An 18,693-nucleotide genomic window follows, 5' to 3' on the forward strand; every position below is an offset into this window, starting at 1 on the left:
AAAATGGCGGCTCCGAGCCCTCAGGGGCCCCGAGCCCTCCATCCCACCCCTGCGGAGGGGGAATCCTGTTGTTATCCTCTCTCCAGAGCCGCCTTGCAATCCACTCTTGAGTTGCTCTTTAATTTAGACCGCTTTTCGCTGCCTCTCCCCTGTAACAGTAACTCTGTTCCTCGGGCCTGGCGTCCAGATGTCTCGGGCTCTGCTCTAATTTAAATTTCATATGGAGGCAACCCCTTGGCTTTGTGAAACCTGCAGCAGATCCCTCCCAGGGCTTCTAGCTTCGCAAAGATCTCACTGTCCAAAAGAGTTTTTGTTAATGTCCATATAGATGCCTTGCTAAGCTTCACGTTTGTGATATACGTCTGTAGTTGCTTTTTATTTACTGGATCAGCCTTTGATGTCTTTATTTAAGGTCACTACTCCGTTTTTGGGATTTTTTTAGCATAATTCAAGTATTTTGTTGCATCATTGAAGGGAGTTACGGAGCTGATGAGTTCCTAAGTTTTAAACTGGAGGGGGCAAGAAATATTAGAAAATGTAGTAATTTTGAGCAATATCTTTCTTAGAATACGGTTTTATCTTATTAATTCACTATAAGAAGCTGTAATATGTGGGTGTTTCTACTTCAAGGTAGGTAAGATCAGAAAAAATCGCTCTCCAGGGGGCTAAAAATGGGAATGAATGGTGAAAGACAGGGATGAAAGAGTAGGCTCGTGCTAGCACCAGTGTTTCATTTGTATCTTCATTCACTTCCAAGTTTTTTTTAGTGAAGGGGTATTTTTTGCTCAGGGTGAATTATTTGTGTTAGTTTTTTTTAAAGATGCATTAATTGTTGTGCAGGTCACGCTAGAAGCCAATGTAATCTTAATAAAGTTTGCCGGGATAACTTGCATTATATTTTCAGTCAGAAAGAGTGGGAATAATAAAGCTTCTATAGCAAAGTCTTTTTGTGTGAAACAGTCGTGCAGAGTACTGGGGCAGAAATTGTCTGCTGCTTTATTGTATTTTTAATATAAAAAATGTATTAAAGCATTTGTAGGCAGTTTTTGCCAGTACCTAGAATGAATTTTGTCTGAACTTTTGTGACATTTAAATAGGTAAGTTGTTTGAAATTGATGTGTTTGTAAAGGTGAAACCATAGAGCTGCACACCTGCTATTCCAAACTGGAGCAGGGATTGGTTTTCCTTCTGCTCTTGCCAGTGTTATTTATGGGGTTTTTTCCTTACTTAAGGCTTATGTTTTACTGAGCCAGTGGCTTTTGTGCTTTTCCAAGCTGGAGTCTCTGCAGACTTGAGTTAGTGTTTGGATAAATAATCTGGAATATGATTGCAGTTGTCTTAAACTGTCCCAGGTGCAGGCTGCCAGCCGGAATTGTGCTCCCATTCTCTCCTTTATTGGTGTTCCTTCAGACAGTCAGATCTGGAATTCAGTCAGCTGGATCTTGTTTTACTCCGTTTCCAGCTGCATTGGTTCGCAGGCCTGACTTGATTGAGCCCTCATGGCAGCTTTGGGGATGAAGAAATTCCAGCTGCTTTCGCCAGGAATGGGACTTGTCTAAGCAGCAGCACCAATTTACTCTGGATTATGGCCTTTTCTAAAAGGGGGAGGAAAGATAAGAAGATGAAAAAAATCCCCACTTGAATTCTCTTTCACAGCTTATGTTCCATAGGGGGATGAACTGAAGAAACTGTAAATTGTTAAGTACTGGAATATACTTGAGATGCTGTTGTTATGCTGCAATGCCATGGTTTTCCAACTCAATTTTGTTTTCACTGAAATTGTTCTCACTAAGCTCATGGGATTCAGGCATGGAGGGGTTGGAAAAAGACGAGTTAAAGTCCAAATTAATGAATTCTACCCTGTGAATTAGTTAATTATGGTAGTGATGGCCTGGTATGCGGTCAGAAGGTGTTCAATATGCAAGTCAGGGTGGGGGCTTTTGTTTGTTTGGGGGTTTTTATGTATAAAAGGTTAGTTTACAGATTACTTACAAGGTATTTTCAAGAAAGAGTGATTTTTATTATTAAACTGTGTGAGAAGGAGGTCTGAGGAAGCAGTTTGAGGTTAGAGATGAGCTGCTCACTCAGCGCCACCAAAGGGATGGACCATGCCCCGTGTTCCTCCCTCACCAGCTGGCACTTGATGGCGCCTCTTGGGGAGCTCATTCAGTGCCCAAAGCTGTCAGAAGATAATTTGGGTTTTGCTGGTGGATTAATTTCCTTCCAGCCTGGGCACTGGAGGAGCCCACAGAGCCAGTGGCAGGGGTGCTGGGAGGAAGCTGTGGCCTGGTTTTTCAGAACACACTGTTCTTTCTGTGTGGAGTTTGGAAACCTGTGGAAAGGGATGGTTCTGCTCTCCCTGCAGTGAATCCCCAGCTGTGATCCGGTGTCCCTCAGGGGAAGGGAGGCAAATTCCATTAGGGAGAGGTTGGGGAATGTGCAGTCAGCACAGTGACACCTTGAATAAAGAGGCTCCAGATCTGCTAGTATCATGTGAGGCTGCACCTTTCCTTAGGGAAACAAGTGGAAATACATAACTTCATAGGAATATATGATTATAAAACCTTAATACTTTTATTTCTCTGTATCTTACATTACTGACTGAAATCTGTAACTCATTCCTGTGAGGAAAACCTGGATCTCAGAAATGCAAAGAACTGTGGCCATCATGTACTTTCCAGCTGCTTCTGTCCATGGAAACCTTTCCCACCTTCTGCCCCCCAAATAATCCTGCTTTGAGACATTCCCTGCTCAGAGTACATGGCTGTAAGGCTCTTTGTGAATGTGCTTAGAGCTGTTAAAATCATCCCAGCACTTGATTTGAATGGGCTCAAGGTCTGGAATGAACCATTTGGGATCCACAAGCCTGGACTTCAGGGCTTCCACTTGAATTCCAGAAGTGCCTGACGAAGGGGAAGAACTGTTGATGAAGACCAAGGGATGTGGGGAGGGAGGTTAAATTCACACTTGACAAACTTAAGGTTACGGGGGGAAATGGTTATTTTTTAGTGAATACCAGTCTGGATCTGCTGACCTGCAGTGCTGAAATACAGGCAGGGTAAGAAGGTTGTTTTTTCCCTCTTCCCCATGTCATGCCAGGAGCACACTTGGGCATTTTTCAGTGACTTAAAACTCACAGAGTGAAAGAGCAAAGAGTAGGAAGAGCAAATATAAAAAACAGCAAAAAAGGATGAAAGAAACAAGCTGTGGGAGCGATTGATGTGAACCCTCAAGGGTGTAAAATAAATTTGCAGTGCTGCAGGCCCCTGGTACTTGGAGTTTTGGATAGGGAGGATTTCCTGGGGCTTGGGGTGGAACAGGGGCAACTTGGTAATTTGGGGGTTATTACCAGTCCTGGGGATATCCAGAGCAGGTGAGGTACATCGAATTCCTTTAAGGCTGGAATAAAGAAGTGCAATAATCCTGTAAAATGAGTGGATTGAAGGATGATCTGGGGAAAAAAGTGGATTTTTAAAGACTGGGAAATGTGAAATGCCAAGGAGTTGAATGAAAATAGGCCAGCTGTTAAATTGTTTTTGTTTTGGTAAATAGTTGTCTTTAAGACATTTTCTTCCCAAGTTTCTGCTCAGCTCCTCAGTGTCCAGATTCCATATCAACCTTAGCATAGTACAGCAAAGACTGCCTGGAAAATGTACCAAATATATGAAGACTTGCCTGTTCTCTACTCATTTCTTCAAAGCTTTTTGACTTTTAAAAGCTCTGACAAAGGGTTTGGTGTGTGTTTGTGGGCAAAATCCTCCCAACTGCTTCTCTCCAGTCCTGCATTTCTCCTTTTCTTTCTGGTCTCCACCTGTACTTGAATACAACTCCTTCTTGTTTAGCCCAGATTATCTTTTGTGAATTGAAGTATTTTTTCTCAGGTGAAAAGCAACCTTGGTTTGGGTTTTAATCCTTCTTCAATCTTGCTTTCTCTAACTTTGTTAAAGAGCTAAGACTTCTTATGGCAAAATTAATACATTAACTCAGAACTCATCTCTGTGGAGTGTTTTCTTTGGAAGGTACTAATGGATTTAGGTTAAATAAGTTAATTGTAATTTAAATTGCTCCTAAATATTCCCCCTGCCCTTTGCAATATTAGTACATGGGGAAACTGTAGTTTAGAACAAAACATAAAACATCTGTATAAAGAATACAGCCTTGGCCAGCTTTGTGCTATTTCTGTTGCTCTTGGGATTAATTGCAAACCTGCTTTGTCCTGTGCATCGTGTTTCTTTCCCCTGTATGGAAGGGAATTGTCAAATGGTAACATTTGGTTGAAGGTGTATGGGAGTGATTGAAGCGTGTAAATTTCGGGTTAGCAAATGAATTTCTGAATGTTTGGTACAGGATTCCCATTAAGTTAGTGCTCAGGTTTAAGAGATGCTAGATAAAACAGGCTTTTGGAAAAAAAGCTGGTACCCAGTGTCATTGGTGAGCTTTCTTCATCAGAATTTACACTAAATTAAGGATTGTTTTTAGAAAGAAGTATAATTCTGCTGGATTTTAAGTTTTCTCTAGTATCTTGAAATGAAGAATACTTTCTACTAGTGTGTTTAAGGCATATGACTAAAACCAAGCATTATACTGATTTTAAAATAAAAATACATAAGTTAAAACTGTTAATTAGGTCATGTCACTGCCAGAGGAGATTCCTAGTAAATAACAGAGCAGGTGGGGTGTTAGTCCAGAGCAGTTTGGAGTGTGGGGCTCCAGTGCAGTTCTGGTCAGTGGGGAATGCAGATTTCTGTGGAAACACGAAGCCTGCACATGTAATGCCACTTGTGCAGGCAGCTGGGGGTGTGTGCTCCTAAACCTTCACACCAGGGCTGCCAAACTGCAGGAGGGGCCCAAAATTCAGATCATTGGAGTTCATGGAATGACCAGTGCTGTGCTTTCTGCACATCCGTCAGTGGCCGCAGCAGGACTTCACTGGAGTCACTCCTTGGTGATTTTGTCTCAGTGTGTGGCTGATAGTGCAAATTATTTAGAGTTTGCTGATGCTACAATTCCTTTGTAGGTACTCAGTTGATCCAGTTGCACTTACTGTTAAATACAGGCATAAATAGCAAATTCAGCTACTTAGGACGAAGTTAAACTGAGTTGACTGAACCTGTTGATAAAATTGTAGGGCTTTGGTAGATTCAATTCTTGAACTGCATTTATAGTAAAAGTCCACACCTTTTTTTTTTCTAGTTTCAGTTTTGGCACTAGATTTTATCCTGGAGTTCTTAAATATTCTTCATCCTGTTCTTTTTCTATTAAGGTTAATGTTGAAGAAGGAAAATGCGGAAGTCGCCATTTGACAAGTTTTATAAATGAGAATTATTTGAAGCTCAGGAATAAGTGAAGCTGAAATTTGAAAAAAAAGAAAGTGAATGCATGCTAATTATCAGACCAGAAGTCCCACTTGTAGAATATTGAGCAATTTGTGTGAAGTGGGGAAGATGAAAGAAGTCAGAATTTGAAACGGAAGAATGAAGAAAAGGAATAAAAATGAAGTTAAGATAAGAAGTAATCTGGAATCTGAAAGCACTACGCTAAGTAATTACTAGTCTGTTTATGTGTCCCTGTATATTTTGCTAAACATGCATGCATTATCTGTTTAATAGCAAAAGTACATGCAGGGTAAAGAAGTGTCTACCAGGGAAAAAAAAAAACCTCCTTAAAAATCTAGGCAGTGCTAATGCCGACTGCCCGGACACATAGCTATGAATATTTACCATTTATTTCACTGGAGCTTGTTTACAGCCCCTAGGTGAACAAGGAATTGTGTACAAATTAGGCTTTCAATATCTGCGTGCAGGAATCCCGTTCTGCTTCCAGAAGCGGAAGTGCTCATGGGTCTGGCAAGTCGGGGAGGCACACCCCTGCAAGATCTCGCTCTAAGGAGGATTCCAGGCGCTCCAGGTCAAAATCTAGATCCAGGTCTGAATCCAGGTGAGTTTGCTTCTTTTACCTCTTCCTCCTCCTCACAAGTCAGATGATTGTCAGAGGTGGCCCAGCTTAGCCAGTTCTGTTTCCAGAGTTAGTGGACATGGAATACAAAGGGGGCGTGCGTGCTTTCAGGATTGGGTAAGCCAAATTATATCAATTCAGATATTTTTGCTGCTTCTTCCAGTAGTTAAATCAGCTATGTAGCTTTGAATCCTTGCTGATACACTTTGGAAGTGCCTGCCTTTTATCTCTTGGAATACTAACTTGTGTCTGAGCATGGAGTTTAGATCTTAGTTTTTTTATGCATTAACAGAGTTTAGTGCATCAACAGATTTCCCATTTTAAGCCACATTCATGTATTACATTTCTTCACTGGAAGCAGTGATGTTCCTGGAATAGTGGAAAAAGCAGTAGAGATAAATGTGAATTTCACAGTCTGACATTTTAAATACATTGATTTAACTTGAAAATTAACAGGGTAGGAAGCTTTGAATATTAGACAGCTCTGCAAGCTCTCCAGAAAAGTTGTGGAGAACTTGCTTATTGTATTTGTTATGTGGCAGCACAAACATCCACGTGCCTATTGCACTGTGTTACCTCTCCTGCCAAACAAGCTGTGTGCAGGGTCAGATTCCTTTTAAAAGAGTAGATAGATAATTGATTGCTGACTGCAGAAATTAATCTGTTGATCATTTCTTTACTCATTTGTAGGCATTCAGGCTAAAAAAAGTGAGGTTTCAGCATTGTGGTTTTCAGGTGAGCTGTTCACAACAGACTTTTTATGTGAGCAAACACTGAATTGCCAAAGCCTGGGGGGCAGGCTGGAGGAAGATACTGTGCTGTCAGCAATCACCCCGGGTTGAAAACATAATCAAATAGTGTGTTAAATCTTGCAAGATCAGACAGAAAGGCTTTTGTGAGAAGGAATGTAATTGGGAAGCTTTGACAGCAGAAGAATGAGGTTTTTTGTTTAATTCAGGCACAGTCACAAGTGTCATATCATGCACCTGGCAGTCCCTGTAGTGTAAGAAGAAATGTGTTGAATAAATGGAATAAATATTTGTCAGAGTAATACCATTAGTGAGTGTGGAATTGGAGTGAGCTGTGGGAGTGCCAGCAGTGAGAGATGCTGGGGCAGCTCAGGAAGGGCCCAGTCCCAGGTCCTGCTCTGGGCTCTGACCCTGCTGTCAGGGCTTTATCCACTTGGGATTTGAAAACCTCAGGGGAGGGAAGCTGCAGAACACCTTTGGGGAAACCTTTTAATATTAAAACAACAAAGTCAGGACACCCTCCCAGCATGTTCTTCTGTCCTTTAACCCATGTGACTCCAGGGATTCCATACTCCTTAAAATACTTCCCCCTTACAGAATCACCACAATACTGAGTAAAAATGCAGTCACAGATGGTACACAATTCTGAGGAAGCAAACAGAAGATGCAGAATTTATGAGAGACCTGGCAAATCTTACTTTTGCAATAAACAGTGTTTAAATAATACCCTGGCAACTGGCTTTTTACTTTTTGATGACCACAAAGTAGAAGTTTATAACTACCATGGCTTCCTGAGCATTTAACAGCTATCTTGAAGGTGCCTCTGGCTGGAAATAATGGAATTACGTGCCAGAGTTAGTGTTGATTAGTAGATTTGGACAGAATTGTGTCGAGGTACATATTTAGAAACAACATACTTTAATCTCTGTTCAGTGCTGTCACATGTTGAGATGTGGTCATGGGCAGGTCTTTGAACTCTGGCTTTCCCCAGAGGAATAACCCTGTGATAACTTCTTTATTTCTTGGTAGTTTCTGTTGCAAATGTATTTTTGAGTTACAAGCTTTATTAATTAAACTTTGATTTGGGAACCAACCTGTGTCCTGGTGTTTTTATCAGTTGGGGTGTGGATATACTTGATTTTAAAATCTACTTTTATTGGTGTTTGTAGTTCCTATCTTCGGCTGATACCATTCTGTACCTGAAATATCAGTTCTGTTTGCCTTAATTTTTTTTTCCTATATCAGTGTCTGAAACGTGGCTGTGTGCATGTGTGGAGCTTCTTTTTTTTTTTTTTTTTTTTTTTTTTGTTTTTTTTTTTTTTTTGTTATTGATATTCTTTCTTTTTTTAGGTTTTCCCAGTTTCAGAGAAGTTCTTTCTTTTTTTTTTTTTTATTTTGTTGCCAAAAATCATGTTTTCTTTATAAATACATAGTGACAAATGCTGTAATGGGACATGCTGAATTAATTTCTCCTAGACATTAATATGCATTTTAAGTTGAGCTTCTCTGGCTCTCTCCTGATGGGGTTGGAGGTGTTTTTTGAGGAGATAGATTGAACAATTTGGCTGCCTGGTGACACTTGGTTAGAAATCTTGGAAGAAGCTGTTAAATGCTCAGGAGTAAAAGTAGTTCAGGTTCAGAGCTTCCCTCACACCAGTGGGGTGGTGCTGCTGTGGAATTAGAGGAAGGGGACATTTAAGACACGAGAGCCTGAAAATCAGCAATTTGTGACTCAGATCCATTGACTGTTACACTGTTTATTGCACTTCTTAGCCTTGAGGGGTTTTTCTTTGGAGTGGTGTGGAGTGAAGGTTACTCAGTGCAGCCGTCAGCAGACCAAGATCAGGTGTAGTATCGCTGTGTGAGTGCCCAGCTTTTCCTCTAGGATTGCCTGTGTTGGGAGGGGTGAGGCTTTGAGAGAAGGAATTGAAGAGTTTCAGACCCTCCTGTCCACAGAGCTTGTGATGTAAGAAAATATTTTTGGGGAAAAAGAATTAGTGAGCAGTTGCATAAATGCACTTAAGAGTGTGAACATGTAAATATTCGTGAACAAACAGTGCCAAATAACTGCTGAAATACCAGCAGGTAAATGAGCCAGCTCAGGATTGATTTCTTCAGATTGTGTTCAGCTCTGTTTCAGGGGTATTTGCTTTTCAGTGTCACCCAAGGCAGCACTAAGAGAGTGCCCCCCTTAATGGTGCATGCTTTGTGTTAAAGCATATTTGACTGATACCTGTGAAAAGAAAGCCACCTCACTTGTTTTTATCTAAACACTGAATGTTCTAAGCCCTAACTTGTCACGCCCAGGTAGCTTTGTTAAAGGAAGAGCTGACTGTGATCAAGTGCAAGTTCCTGGACTGCAGCAGGAATGCCCTGAGACTATCTGCAGTAATCTGATAGTAAAGATTTAGCACACAGAGAGTAGAGAGATTCAGCTATTGAGAGTAGTGAGTAAATGGATTATAGCTGAGGTATGTGGTACTGCAGGATTTTGGAAAACGATTATTTGAGCTTTTTGTGGCTGTCTGCTGGATTTTTGAAATGTTGAACACCCCAAGAAGCCCAGCACTGTACCTTTCTGTTCTTTCCCTCAGGTCTAGGTCGAGGAGGAGTTCCCGCAGACACTACACCAGGTCACGCTCGCGGTCCCGCTCGCACAGGAGATCCAGAAGCAGGTCGTACAGTCGGGACTACCGGCGGCGGCACAGTCACAGCCATTCCCCCATGTCTACTCGCAGACGTCACATTGGGAACAGGGTACGTGTGTGAGGCATGAGTCACAGTCTCTGTGCCCTGAGAAACACAAAGGGGTTTTGTGAAATGCTTATGTATCTGTAGGTTTAATGTATTACTGTCTATTAGCAGGTGGCCTGTGAAAAATGCGTATTTTATGATTGGCATTTTGCAAATATTAAAATGAATATTATATGTGTTGTGTTAGAAAGTAATGCTGTATTCTCTTGAGTAGGGTGTTAAATATAGTTTTAGGTTATAAGAAATGTTAAAATAGAAACTATGCTATGTAGGATACTTTTTTAAAAGAAAGGACTTGCAGCAAGATAGCAGCCACAGGACACCTAAATCTTTCAGAGAAAAAGAATTTATTGCCCTCTCATCAGAAGAAACGAACTTCTTCCCGCCTCGAAGGCACTGTTAAGATTCAGAGGAAGAAGTTGGGGATGACCAGACAGAATCCAGTGTTGGAATGGAATTTATGCATCATGTATGAAGTGTATGAATATGCAACAAGCTATTTTTTTAAGGGTTAATCCTTTGTTAACGGGTGTCCTTTTTCAGGCTCCTGCTGCCCAGAAAAAGGTACCCGGACGTCCATAACTCTTTGTCTCTATTGTCTCATATTGTCCTAATCCAAGTTGTCCAAATTATTATTACTCTAATTGTATTGCTATTTTTATAACCATTTTATTACTACTAAGCTTTTAAAATTTAAAAAAAACCAAGTGATTGGCATTTTTCACATGACCCAAATCTCAGTCCCACCTTAGTTGTTGTTCTTCTTGAAACCCTGACAGTCACAACTTGAGAAATACATTACACTGCAAATAAACCCAATTTGATTTGAATATCTGTGTCCTTTCCTTTAGGCAAATCCTGATCCAAACTGTTGTCTCGGAGTGTTTGGGCTGAGTCTGTACACTACAGAACGAGACCTGCGAGAGGTTTTCTCCAAGTATGGCCCCATTGCCGACGTTTCCATCGTGTACGATCAGCAGTCGCGGCGCTCCCGAGGGTTCGCCTTTGTCTACTTCGAGAACGTCGAGGATGCCAAGGAGGTCGGTTGGGGTACACAGTGTGGGCCATGTTTGCTGGGCTCTGAGCTCCTGGGGTGCATGTTCTGTCACAGGGTATAGCCAGGGGAAACTCATAGCCTGGAAAATACTTGAAGTCTTGTAATCATGGAATTTGGGCTTATTAGTGCTGCAGAATGAATTGGGAATTCTGTAGTCACCCAAGTAAAGAATCCTACACTCATACCAATCCTAGTAATGCAGCCCTTTATGGGCTGGAACAAGGCTTATATTCTGCATAGACTCCACTCCAGAGAATCTCCAGTTTTTTCCACATCTTTTCCACATCTCTTCCACATTTTTTCCAGGTCATGAAGTCTTCCATTTTGGTTTGCAGCTTGATATGTAGGTCCTGCTACTTGTCAGACAAAAATAAACCAAAGCACAATTGGTTTTGGTTTTATACTTTTTATTTGTAACTCTGATATTATATTAAAGGTTATGGTAGTTTGAAGGATGGATTTGAATACCTTAGTAATGTTCGTTTAACCTGTAAATGTTTTATGTCGTGTGGTGGAGTAGTTACATCTCCGTACATCAGCGTGTTCAAAGATTGCTCTTAGTCATGTCAGAGGCACTGAAACAATTGCCCAGTGGTGTTCCTTTCAGGATTTTAATGCCACAGAAGTCACATTTTCAGTGGTTACTGGCCCTTCAGTCCAGCTGGCCTAGAGTGTCTTACACAGTACATTCACTGCAAGATGTGACACTCAGACCTGCCTCCAAACTGAGCTGTGTTTTAAGACATTTTAACACTTTAAGCAGTGGTTAGAAATTCATGTTGTTGCTGAAGTTCATACCTACAGCTAATGCTCTTCTGTCCTTCCTTAGGCAAAGGAACGTGCCAATGGAATGGAGCTGGATGGAAGAAGGATCCGGGTAGACTTTTCCATAACAAAAAGACCTCACACACCTACCCCTGGAATCTACATGGGAAGACCCACTTAGTAAGTTTTATCCATGGTTTGGTTGGGTTTTTTCCCCCCAGCCAGTACAAGATAGGATTCATTATTTTGTAAAAACTCCTGTTTCTTCTCTGAGAGACCTGATTCTGAGTGGTTTTCCTGGTTTCTTGGGCTTCCACATTAATGCACAAGTTGTGTTTCCTTGTTCATGGCTGCTATGCTGTACACTGAAAACACAAGGCATGAGCATCAGTAGTAATGCTTGTGTCAACAGGAAGACATTTTGACTATTTCTAAATTACTTTAAATAGTTTTCCTGTGTACCTTCAAATATATTCATGTCCTTTGCAAGCTCAGGGTTTCAAGAGTGAATGAACAAGTGCTGGTCAAGGAGCTGTGTGGTTCAGTTAGCATGAGGGCTTAGCAGTTTTCTGTGTTCACACACTGCACTTTTGGCTTCAAGTTGCCAACCATGTAGGTTGTTTTGCCAAGTCATTCTCCAGTTCATTTCCCAAGACTTTCAGCTTACTGATGGTTATGTTGAGATTACAGGTTTCTGGTTTTTTTTAGTCAGAAAGTTGAATGAACAGGAGCCTTTTCAGAGTTAAAAGGGGGTGAAGACTTGTCTCAGAATGGAATTCCTCCTATGCCTGTGATACCAAAAAGTTGAGGTTTATAAAGGTTGAGGAAAGCAACTGAGAGTTCAAGCATTTAAAAAGCAATTATTTAAGTAGTCCTGTTCCCACCTGCACTGGTGGGAAAACAGGAGTGCTCATAGTCTTCCAGCTGTTACAATGGGTCATAATAATAGTTTAAATAGTGTAAATTTACCAGACTGCAGACAAAGTTAAAGTTCTGTATCTTAGTGAATGCGATTTCCTTCACTCCCTGCAGTGGCAGCTCACGGCGGCGAGATTACTACGACAGAGGCTATGACAGAGGCTATGATGACCGTGACTACTACAGCAGGTCGTACAGGTGAGCATATTTGCAACATTTTGCTGCTTTTTAAACTCTGCTTTCTCATCTGCTTGTGCAAGCATTAGGCAGTTCATCCTACATAACTGGTCCAGAATATTTTTGCACTCAATGTCATTCTGGAATTTTCCCGTGAAATCTCCACTAAAATGATTGCTCAGTACAATTCAAATTGGTTGGATTGAGAAATACTTCATGGTGTTTGACCTGTGGCCTAGCTTAGTCCAAAATGTTTTCTGAATCTGCACTGAAGTTTTGAAAAACAAAGTGTGTTCTTTGTATTTTCGTTTTAGAATCTTTAGTTGGTTCATCTGTTAGCACTGAAATGGTGCAGATTAATACTTGAGTTAGTATTATAGTGTCAACTTACATTTTGAGCACAGTGTAGTAGATAAAAAGTGGGAAATTTCTGTGGTCCCCAGTATCTCCTGCTGATAATTATGGCACCTCAAATGTTGCCAAAAATAAGGAATTGTAGATTGGACATCTGCATTAAAAGGCTTTTTTAACACCCCTTCTGTGTAATCACGATTGGTTTTGGTGGTAGCATTTTACAGCAAAATCCTTGTCCCCTACAAAATCCTCACAATTTCTGGGACACTGTTAAGTTGAACACAAAAAGAAGAGTTGTTTTTTTTCTGTCTGCACTACCAAACATTCCTGCAGTTGCAGAATTCTGTGTTAAAGTTACAGTGTGGGCCCAAATCTTAAGTGGTGCCTTTTTCTTCTGATAGGGTTTGTGGATGTTGCCAGAAGCTGTGATTGGGTCAGGAGAAAGCCAGTGAGAGTGACCTGCTCTAGTGGGATGTGTCCCTGCCTGTGGAAGGGGTGTGCCCCTGGATGGTGTTTAGGGTCCCAACCCAAACCATTCTGTGTTTCTGGGAATAAATATGGAGCCACAAATGATTCGTGTGTGGCTACTTGGAAAATGTCATGGTGCTACTTTCCCCTCCTACAGACATGGGTTGGTTGAGGAAGAGAGAAGTGTTGCTATGCTGTCAGGGCTTCCCTGAGGAGGAAAAAGTTGGAATTGTTCAAGATGCAGTGGAGCATTGCACACCCCACCCTAAAAATTCCATTGGTAACAATTCCTTTGCATTCCCTGCCCTCTGTGAAAATAATGCCCTAAGGGAAATGCAGTGTCAGATGGGAATTGTCCTGTTAAAACTTAAGTTACTCCTTGTAGCTTTGGGAGGTTTGATTTTGCCTGAAAAACTAACTGTAAATAAGGGAATAAACTTTAAACAAGCAATCCCCCAAAAACAACTGGGGAAGACTTTAAACTTGATTTAGTCTCTTGGTAGAGCTTTGCTGATCTGAATCTGAGGAGGTTCCAGTCCAACCACTCAATGTTAATGCTGTAAGGTGTTGTTTTTGTTCTCCATAAGAAGTTACATCACAGTTCTTGTTTAAATGTGACTCTAAAGTGTTAAAATGTCAGGATAGAGGGTTTTCCCTGCCTCCACCTTGGAATCAATGTTTTTCTTCTGCATAGTGAGTTGATCTTGCTACTTGAAAATAATAAGATGATTTTCCTTGAGTAGATACGTGTTTAAAAATCAATGTTAAATTAAGTAATTCAGCATCACCCAGTGTAGGAACTAATGTTGTCTTATCCTCACATCATTTTCTTACTCAATGGGGGGGTTTTGTACAGTGAACGTTTTATTTTTGAAATTGCTAGAAGTCGTTCTGCTTTTGTTTTCGCAGAGGAGGAGGTGGCGGTGGCGGAGGAGGCTGGAGAGCTGTTCAGGACAGGGATCAGTTTTACAGGTACATACTGGATTAGTGGAACTAGGCAAGGAAACACAAAACTTGGGAGTGCCTGGATTGGAGGGATTTGGGGGTGCCTGGCTGTAGCACTGACTGTAGGTCAAGGACATCTTCACCTTGGACAAGGAATTCAGATTAAAAGTGAAGGTGGATTTGGCTTACCCTGCTTGTGTGGGATGCTCCTGGCTTCAAACTAAATTCACATGAAAGCAGATTGCAAGTGCAAGAGCTTGTATTTGTTGTGTTAGTCAAAAATAATACTGGTAACAAAAAAAAGAATTCTTTGCTTTGTTACCCAGTAGAAATGTTGATTGGGTCTCCCAGGCTTGTTAGCTTTCCTAAGTGCAGTCCTGAGAGCAGGATGGGGTTAGAGCTATCCACATAAAGCTGCTGCCACTCAGCTGTGCAGGTTTTAACAAGGGGATTGTTTGTGTCACCCCTGTCACAGGAGGAGGTCACCGTCACCGTACTACAGCCGAGGGGGCTACAGATCCCGGTCCAGATCCCGGTCCTACTCACCTCGTAAGTACCATGGGCTCATGGAATGCTTTGGGTTGGGAGGGACCTTAAAGCTCATCCCATTCCACCCCCTGCCATGGGCAGGGACACCTTCCATAGACCAGGTTGCTCCAAGCCCTGTCCAACCTTACCAAACCTGGGCCTAGCCCAGTCACAGAGTTCATGTCTCAAAAGTAAATCTCCTATTCCTTGAACTTCTTTTGAGCTTCTGTGACCACTAAGATTGACTTTGGTGTGGATATTTTATTGAGCCACAGTTCCTTTAATGCTTCATTGAGAAACCTTGAGGGCAGAGTAAATACTTAGGAAGAACCAAGTGAGATAACAGCCCTTGTTTTGAGTCTGAGATACTGTTTCTTCCTCCAGAACTCTGTTAAAACAGGAGTTTGGTTACCTCTAGGACATTAGCTCAGATCTGACGCAGGTTTGAGGAGAGGCAGTGGATTTAGCCAAAAATCTCTCAATCCATGGAGTCTGACTGTTGGGTTTTTGTCTTTCAGGTCGCTATTAAAGCATGACACATAGAGGAATTTCTAGCTACAGCCTTTGAGTTGAAATTGCAAGTTTGTGGACAATATTTTTTTATTGTCTCTTCTGTTTAACCAAGTGACAGTGCCTAGTGAATTAGGTGACTTTTACACCTTTTATGAAGACAACTTCTGTGGTGTTCAATGCTGTTTCATTCTGCATATTTGTGTAGTTTGGTGCTTTGTTTCCAGTTGTGTTTTGAAAGGAGTACGTTTTGCATGTATTTTTTTAGTCTCCATTTTGACTCCTGAAAGGTTTCTATTGTAAAGACAAAAACTGTTCAGTAAGTTTTTTCTACTGATTCCAAGTTATTCCCAAGATCCAAACCTGTGTAAAATGCTTTCTGAAAGTGAGAAAATAAAATAAAAAGACGTTTGTTTTTTTCTTTCCCTTCTTATTTTTGCCAAGAAAACAAAAGCATGGTGGTAATTCCAGGGCAAGTGCCATCCACTCCTTCCAGGAAGAACCAGTCTTTTGGTGTCCCACAAGTAAATTGCACCTGAGGTGCTTCTCAAGTCCATTTCTCACTTGTGAAATGAGCACTGAATCCCTTATTTGGGTATTTAGCTGTTGCCAGTTGTATTTAAAAGCTTCTGGGCCAACACTTCATGTGTATCTGTCATACCATGTAGTGAATTTGTACACTTGGATCTCTGAGCTAGTTATTTTTTAATCTTGTGTTGGAGGAGCTTTCCACATTGGTTTGTGGTGAGAGTGTGGGGTTTTGTGGAAATAATGGAAATTTCTAGACTCCAAACAGATGATTTCTGTGGATGTAGGGAACAGAGTTTAAGGAGGATGGTGTGCCATCATGCAAAGAGACTGAGGGAACAGGCCCCACCTGCTTCAGCTCCCTGGAGAGGAGGTGGCCAGCAGCAACACACCAGGTGTCTTAGGGATTTACAAATTATCCAGATATTTATTAAAACTTAGCTGTTTTTACTCTCCAGAGTGGACAACAGGACCATGGCAGTAATTATTGTAAATTTTCTGAGCTGCTCCTGGTGACACATTTTTTCACATGGCCCCTGTGCTGAGCATGTCCCAAATCCCTGTGCCAGGTGTGTGCTTGGTGTGAGCATTGCAAGGCCATGGTGCATCATGGAATCATTTCATTTGGAAAAGCCCTCTGAGATGGACTCCAGCCACTCCCCAGCAGTGCCAAGGCCACCACGTACCCATGTCCCCAAAAGCCATATCCACAGGGTTTTTAAATCCCTGCAGCAATGGGGATTCCACCACCTCCCTCAGCAGCTCATTCCAGTGCCTGACCACCCTTTCCATGAAGAAATCCCTTCTGAATTCCAACTTGAACTTTCCCTGGCACAACTTGAGGCCATTTCCCCCTGTCCTGTCCCTGTTCCCTGGGAGCACAGCCCGACCACCCCCAGCTGTCCCCTCCTATCAGGAGTTGTGCAGAGCCACAAGGTCCCCCCTGAGCCTTCTTTGCTCCAGGCAGAGTTCCCCCAGCTCCTTCAGCCACTCCTGGTGCTCCAGCCCCTTCCCCAGCTCTGTTCCATTCCCTGGACATGCTCCAGCCCCTCAATGTCATTGTGAGGACCAGGGGTGCTGATGATAAGGCTCAGATCCAGATGAAAATTCCACCAAGGGTGCCAGAGGAAAAGGGTGTTGTCTGTGAGCAGCAGCTTGCTGAGGTGCACCCCATAATCCACGTTAAAGCTGTTCTGGGGTTTGGGGATGAGCTGCTCCAGCTGGGGGAGGAGAGCCTGTCCAGCACTTCTGATGCTGAATCATTCCAGGGGCTCTCAGTCCAGGAACAGCCCAGGCTCTGATGCTCCCAGGCTGTAGTGTTGCCCTGTGGCACGGCTGGCAGGCAGCTGTGAGATGTGTGCTGGAACCCACAGCTGGCTGGCCTGGTGCTCTGCCGGCAGTGAGGCAGGAATTATCCATGGGAGGAGGAGCCTGCCCTGACCCCCAGCATGGATCCCACCAGGGCAGCGAGGAATCTGCTGGAGCAGCATCTGCTGGCTGGATGTGACAGGCTGTGCCCTTTCCAGACCTGCTTTCCTGTCAGCAGAGGACAGATAAAAACCTTGGAAGCACGTGGAGGGGAAAAAGGAAACCAGGAGCTGTTTGTGCTGCTGTCCTTTCCCCACACATGCAGGTGGAATTTCCTCTGGGGCAGTTTGAGCCTGTCCCTGTGCAGGGGATGCTCCTGTCCCTGCAGCATCTCCTGGCTTTCCCTGGGCACGAGGAGGGGCCCTGGAGGGATTGTGGAGCTTGAGGGAGCTGTGCAGTATGGAGGCAGTTGTGGGTTCAGTACATTCAGGCACCCCTTGCACAAGCAGTGTAGTAGCTCTCTGCTCCTCATGGAATTCCATGAGCTCCTAAAATTCCCATTTTTCCTTGCACCTCCTTCATTGGAGTTCAAGCGATTTATTTTGCAGATTGATCACCCAAAAGGCAGGTGCTCCCATCCTAATGGAGCAGCTTTGGAGCTGGCAGAAGCTGATCCTTTCATTTTCCTGCTTGGATAGGAAGTGTACAGCTCCCCAGGACCCTCCTTAGTGCCCATCTCTGGCACCTGGCCTGTGCTCCACACCGTGTTCCCACAGATCCATACCTTTGACATCACCTTGGGAGAGTCAGCAAAGCTTGGAGCTCCTGGTGCCTGTCCACCATTCCCATCATTAATGCCTCACTCATGTTCAGCCCCAGCACAGCTGTAATTAACACAGACAAGAATTTAATTACCCAGCCATGCCAGTGCCTCCACCTCGGCGTTCCTGACTGTTGCAGACTTGGAAACTTCTGAAATCCAGTGAGTAGTGAGTAGATTTTCACTCATGTCCCAGCAAATGGTGAGCAAAATGGTTGAAAAGCATGGATGCATTTTCCAACCAAATTGTGAATTATTTTCTCAGCTCTGCTCTTCTATCTCCCAAGGTGGGCTGCTTCCGTGCCAGTCCTTCATGCTCTTCCCTCTCCTCCATAGCAGCTGCACCATTCTCCAGCTGGGAGGTTTCTAAAAGCCAAAACCCACATTTCAGACAGTTCATCACCACCACGAGGGAAATTTGGGATCAGGCCCAGCCTGGAGCTGCCTGATGGTTTGCTCAGAGTGGTGAGGGGCAGGTGGGAGCTGCTCTGGCAGCATATCCCAGTCCCACTGTGCACAGAGTAATCTCTGCCACAGGCTGGGAAGAACAAAGAACAAACCAAGTCCTTTCCTTAAGGAAATGGGTTCATTTTTAGGACAGGGTTTACCTGGGGCTTTGTTTTGGCACTGCCTGACCTGTGCAGTCTCTACAGCCAGAGGTGTCCCCCATGGAGCAATGAGCAGCTGCATTCCCACCTTGTTTGCAATCCCAGCAGTGCAGGGGTGGGATGAAGCTCTCCTGAGATTCTCTGTGTGATGAATAGTGAAAAAGATCCTTAAGGATTCAGGGAAAACTTGCAGGTCAGAGAGGTGAGGCGGGTTCCTGCTAGGCCAGGTCACTGGGCTTTTTCCCCCTT

The 18,693-nt window shown here is 43.0% G+C and overlaps 1 protein-coding gene across 3 annotated transcripts in view; it reads left to right on the forward strand.

The window, feature by feature from the left end:
* TRA2B (transformer 2 beta homolog) overlaps window positions 1-15,601 on the forward strand; it is a 15,863-nt gene extending 262 nt beyond the window's left edge. Inside the window, exons 2-10 of one of the 3 annotated variants that reach the window (XM_031060303.1) lie at window positions 5,264-5,541; window positions 5,804-5,937; window positions 9,299-9,461; window positions 10,310-10,498; window positions 11,345-11,460; window positions 12,313-12,396; window positions 14,107-14,169; window positions 14,618-14,691; window positions 15,189-15,601. In XM_031060303.1, coding sequence (XP_030916163.1) covers window positions 9,429-9,461; window positions 10,310-10,498; window positions 11,345-11,460; window positions 12,313-12,396; window positions 14,107-14,169; window positions 14,618-14,691; window positions 15,189-15,199 — 570 coding nt within the window. In that variant the 5' untranslated portion in view covers window positions 5,264-5,541; window positions 5,804-5,937; window positions 9,299-9,428 and the 3' untranslated portion in view covers window positions 15,200-15,601. The remainder of the gene's footprint in view (window positions 1-5,263; window positions 5,542-5,803; window positions 5,938-9,298; window positions 9,462-10,309; window positions 10,499-11,344; window positions 11,461-12,312; window positions 12,397-14,106; window positions 14,170-14,617; window positions 14,692-15,188) is intronic. The other 2 variants (XM_005425046.3, XM_031060304.1) reach the window with 2 other exon arrangements.
* The last annotated feature ends 3,092 nt before the right edge of the window (window positions 15,602-18,693 follow it).

This window comes from Geospiza fortis, unplaced genomic scaffold (assembly GCF_000277835.1).
Source record: "Geospiza fortis unplaced genomic scaffold, GeoFor_1.0 scaffold118, whole genome shotgun sequence".
Classification (NCBI taxonomy): domain Eukaryota; kingdom Metazoa; phylum Chordata; class Aves; order Passeriformes; family Thraupidae; genus Geospiza; species Geospiza fortis.